Source organism: Lipotes vexillifer, unplaced genomic scaffold (genome assembly GCF_000442215.2).
Source record: "Lipotes vexillifer unplaced genomic scaffold, Lipotes_vexillifer_v1.1 scaffold822, whole genome shotgun sequence".
Classification (NCBI taxonomy): domain Eukaryota; kingdom Metazoa; phylum Chordata; class Mammalia; order Artiodactyla; family Lipotidae; genus Lipotes; species Lipotes vexillifer.
The window spans coordinates 3,447,029-3,452,081 of NW_006770496.1; the positions used below are offsets into that span (position 1 = coordinate 3,447,029).

Below are 5,053 nucleotides of genomic sequence, written 5' to 3' on the forward strand. Positions count from 1 at the left end.
AAAATATGAGATTCACACGCACACACACACACACACACACACACACACACACACACACAATGGAATAGTATTCAGCTATAAAGACAAAAATATCCTGCCATTTGTGACAACATGGATGGACTTTGAGGGCATTATGCAAAGTGAAATCAGACAAAGAAAGACAAATATTGTAATATCTCACTTAAAAAAAAAAAAAAAAAAAAAAAGAACTCATAGAAACAGAGGACAGATTGGTGGTTACCAGAGGTGGGGATTGGGGGAAATGGGTGAAGATGATCGAAGGGAACAAATTTCTGGTTATGAGAAGAATAAGTTCTGGGGATGTAATGTACAACATGGTGACCGTCATTAGCAATACTGTATATTGTATATTTGAAAGTTGCTTAGAGAGTAGATTTTAAAAGTTCTTAACATACTCCCCTCCCCCGCCAAACACAGATTGTAACTATGTGAGGTGATGGATGCTAACTGAACTTACTGCAATAGGTACATACAGCATATCATTACTTTGTACATATTAAGCTTATACATAGTCTATGTCAACTTTATCTCAATAAAGCTGAAAAAATATTTACAAAACGAATGAGCAGAATTAAAATAAATAAATGAACTGAGTATGCAACTCAAAACCCCAGGGAAAAAGTGAGTGAAATTAGCACTGGAAGTGGTAGTGAACTCCATGGATGGCCTTGAATACCTCAGTCTTCCTGGTCTCACCTCCTTGCCTGAACCTCTCAGTTTTCTCTGCTGTCAGATAATTAACAGGAAGGCTTTGAGGGTGGCACATACCTTCGTTTATTAGTAAATTGCTCTCCAGAAAGTGCTTTGAGGCAAAGCTAATTTCCACCAATGTGAGAAGATTTGGTCCTATCAGAAGAAGGACGTTATTTGAATATGTGCCAAAAAAAATATATTTTCTGTCTTTCCTTTTGCTTGAACACTCAATGGGAGTTACTCTCATTAGCTCCCCTTCTTTATGGCATTTGAATAAAACAGACAAGTCAGTCTTGAAGATGATAAATGACTAATAAATTTTAATTGGCAACTTTAGCTCATAAAATATAAACAGTCATTAAATTCATCCAATAGATTGTTAAAATAGAAGTGCTAAAAATGGCAGAATATGCCAAAATAGCAGCTTTAAGAACTTCTGGTTTCCTTCCGTTCTCAAGACTAAACCTACAGTCAAAATTCCTAATGGAAGATATAGAGAAGAATTAGGTAAGATTTTTTGAAGGGATCAGAAATGTGGAGAAGAGGGAAGTGAATTAAAATATACAGATGCAAAATAAAAGCAATTCTTCAAATGTCTTGTAAATGATGTGTTCTTTGTTTTCACAAATACGAGTGCTGCTATAATTACTGTGGGGGAAAGAAAGGCCAAATTAGGTGTGGCTTCTTCTCTGATACACTAGCTAGGGTAGAAAAAAATGCTCCTTTTTAAAATAAGCAAATTAGACTTGAGTAGGTACAGATAGAACATTTATAGGTGAACAAAGAGAATCCGTGTCCTCAAGGAACTGGTCATGATTCTATAACTACTGCAAGCCAATAGGGCTTTTGTTTTCAGGGTCCTTTTTAAACAAGACTCAGTGTGGATCTGTGTTGGTAGCTTCTAGAGCATTTGTCCCATGACATTTTTCATCATCTTTTAATCCTGGGTGACCTAACAGGACACTGGCCAGTTTGAAGCTCACAAAAGTGTCTTCTTTTGATGCAGTAAGTTCATGTCTATAAATTTTCTTAAATAAATAATAAAGAATGCTCACAAGATTTAATTGTGAGAATATTCATTGCAGAATTGCTAATAATAGCCAAAAACTGGGTGGGGGGGGGGGAAGGTTATGTGAATAGTCAACAATAGGAATTTATCTACTTAATGGGGCAGTCATCCAATGGGTCACTGCAGTGTTTGACAACATGCGAAGTGCTGGCCTTCCAAGACATGAGGTCTGAAGAAGAAAGCATGGCACTCTGGAGGGAGCACCTTCAAAGCAGTCAAATGGGTAGTCAAACAGAGATTCATTGTCTAAACTTCTCAGTTCTCAATGGAAACTGAAATACGGAAGACAAGCTATGCCAGAGACTGCTACTTATCTCTGTTCTCTCATTTTTCCTTAGGAAAAGAAGCTTGATTTTATTCTGGCCAATGGGTTAAAAATGAACAAACAAAAACATTTACCAGCTTTTCTTCAGTTAGAGATAACAAATAACAAGCAAAAATTAATAGGTGGGAGTTCTAGGAATACCAGTTAAGAGGACACATAGCTGGTATGAGCCCCTCTTGTCCTTCCTCCTCTCGTCCTTTCTGTTAGACTAGAATCTGGGGATGATGGCAGGAGTTCTAGCAGCCACCTTGAACCAAGAGCCATCCATACCATGAGGTGACCTTGAGTATGAAAGTCCTTTAATAGAGTAAAAATATATATACAGGAGCCTGAGACCCCAGTGATAAGAAAATAAAATATAAGCCCTGGACTGTCTACCTCCAGAATTGTTCACATAGATGAAAATAAATCCTTGTGAACTTAAGCCACCATTATTTGGATTTTATAGATGTGCAGATGAATCTAACTCCAATTGATTCACCTGCTAAATGGAAATCAAAATGTTCCTTAAAGAATCACTCAAGGATACCGGCCTGTAAGTAGGAAGCTGCTCTTAGGAGGTGAGTCATGATGGAAAATATTATTTAATGAAGGGCATTAATATTGCCTTACCCAGTAATAACTGTTAATGCTTATTTTTCTCTATCAGAAGAGCCAAGAATAATGTCTCTGAATTTAATTTTCCAAATATGTGTGTCACTAATGATGTCAGTTGAATCTGATGATTCAAGAATATGTTTATGTGAAAAAATTTGGTTATCTTGTAAAACAACATTGGAGAGTCAAAGACACAACTGGTTGTAGCTGAAAGTTTTAAAAATATATAATATTCAATTTTAATATATTTGCTTTGCTATAATGCAATCTCCCTCTGTTGCCAGAAACATTGGACAAAGTCTTTTAAACACAGAAAGTTAAGTTTCTATGGATGATTTTAAAGAATATAAAAGAAAGGGGAGCTGAGTGCCCTGTTAGGGTCAGTATGACTTAAAAAGAAAAAAAAAAAAGACTAGGGAAGGTGAGATGCCTGTAAAAGAGAACAAAAGTTCAGCAGAGTTAGCAAGTAAGAACCAGAAGTGATGACTAAAAATATAAAGTCCAGAAAATTTGAAGAAATCTTGGGGAGGCCATTAGCATAGGACAGGGGACTCAAATTTATGTAAGTCTGAAAGAATAGGATCCTTCAGCTGATACCAGAGTAACCTTTTTATACATACTAAAGACTCAGATATGTGTTCTCAAATCCCTTACTACAGGATCTGAGATCATGGTGAAATGTGTATGAAAGAAATTTTAACACTTTAAATAAGAAGTTAGCCTAATCTCAGACTCTAGGCAAACTTTCTCTCTCCAAGAATTCTTCAGTTGAAATGCTCCTATCTGACCCCTTGAGTTTTTCCAGAGGGAATTAACAAATTAATTTATCTAGACTATCTAGACTGTCTAGAACATTTGTGAGAAATTAAGCCCAGGTTAACATAGCAGCCTATGGATTTGACTAGAACATGCAGCTCTTCTTTTTGACAATAGATGGTGAAATTTCAATTGTTCATTTATTATTATTCTTGACAGTACTTTAAATTCTAAGCTGATATCCTTACCACCTCTAAATTCTTACACTCTAGAAGAACACATAGTTTTGTAGAATGTGGGTTACAACACTGTAATTGAAAAAATATGGTGAAAGAAAGTTATTATACCCTCATCCAAGAATTTTGCATTTACTCGACAATCCTAATTACCCTTTACTCTATTTTCTGGGATATATTCTTTAACTCATAAGACAGTATGATATGGTAATATCACCTTAGTGAACCATAGAGGCTGCTGTGTATAGGGAAAGTAGAACCCTTCAGAACGCTTTGGTAGCACTGATAATGATATTTTCAAGTTTGTTGTATAAGGCGTTATTTTTATAATGGAATCTTATAAATATTTAAATATGTTAAATTTGCTGGAAGAAAAATTCAAATTTGAGTTTTATATCCCTATAGAAATTTCTCCCAAATTTGCAGTTGCATTTTGGACTGATAATACACCAATTCTATTGGTAAAATAATTGAAAGTGAGGAGCCATTGGAATTCTGCACACACTGCAGTTATGTACCTGTGATGGCCAGCTGAGTCACAAAGAAGGTCATTCTCGACTTCCTCTTCCTTCTTAGTGTAGGGATCAGTACAATGGCATTTCCAACAATGGTGAAAACAAAGAGGACCCACAGAGTTATCAACTGCTCAGTCTGTGAGAAACAAAGCAACACAAAACTGGTGTATCAGTGAGGACCAGTGTACTTTACAGAATGCAAGGCTCAGGCTTTGGTGTTGAAATGTCTTCCTCCTGGTCTCCTATCCCCACCTGTCAAAGCTCTACTCTCAAGAGAACAAAGACACAGTGGTCCTTATTTACACTGGCAGCAGTGTAAATTGATGCAACCTTTAAAAAGATCCATTTGGAAATATATGTCAAGAGACAAAAATGTATACACAGTATTCTTGCCAAACAATTTTAAGCCTATGTGAAAGAATTCTAAGTTTGAAAAAGAACACTACAATCACAAAGATGTGCATATTTACTGTAAGAAGAAATTGGAAATTGTTGAAAGATAATAGGATAGTTAAGTAAATAAAGCACTTCAATTCAGTGAACTATTATGTAGCTATTAACAATGACAGACATGAAGATTATGTGGCAACATTAAAAATGCTTATAATATAATGGTAAATGGAAAAACATGAGAAAATTATATGTTGGGTGTGGTTACAACTCTGCAAAATTATACATGCAGGGAAAAGACTGAAGTATACTAAAATGTTAAGAGTGGTTATTTTAGGGTAGTGTGATTATGGGTTATCTTACTATTTCTCCTTTGACAGAATTATATAATATAGTAATATTAAAGTTCCACTAAATAGTGTATAATTAGTAAAGATGAAAAAAGCAGGAA

General features: G+C 35.3%; 1 protein-coding gene across 1 annotated transcript in view; it reads right to left on the reverse strand.

The window, feature by feature from the left end:
• NPSR1 (neuropeptide S receptor 1) overlaps positions 1 to 5,053 on the reverse strand; it is a 148,223-nt gene that overhangs the window by 105,898 nt on the left and 37,272 nt on the right. Inside the window, 1 exon segment of the mRNA XM_007446132.1 lies at positions 4,216 to 4,348. Within this exon segment, the coding sequence (XP_007446194.1) occupies positions 4,216 to 4,348 (133 nt within the window).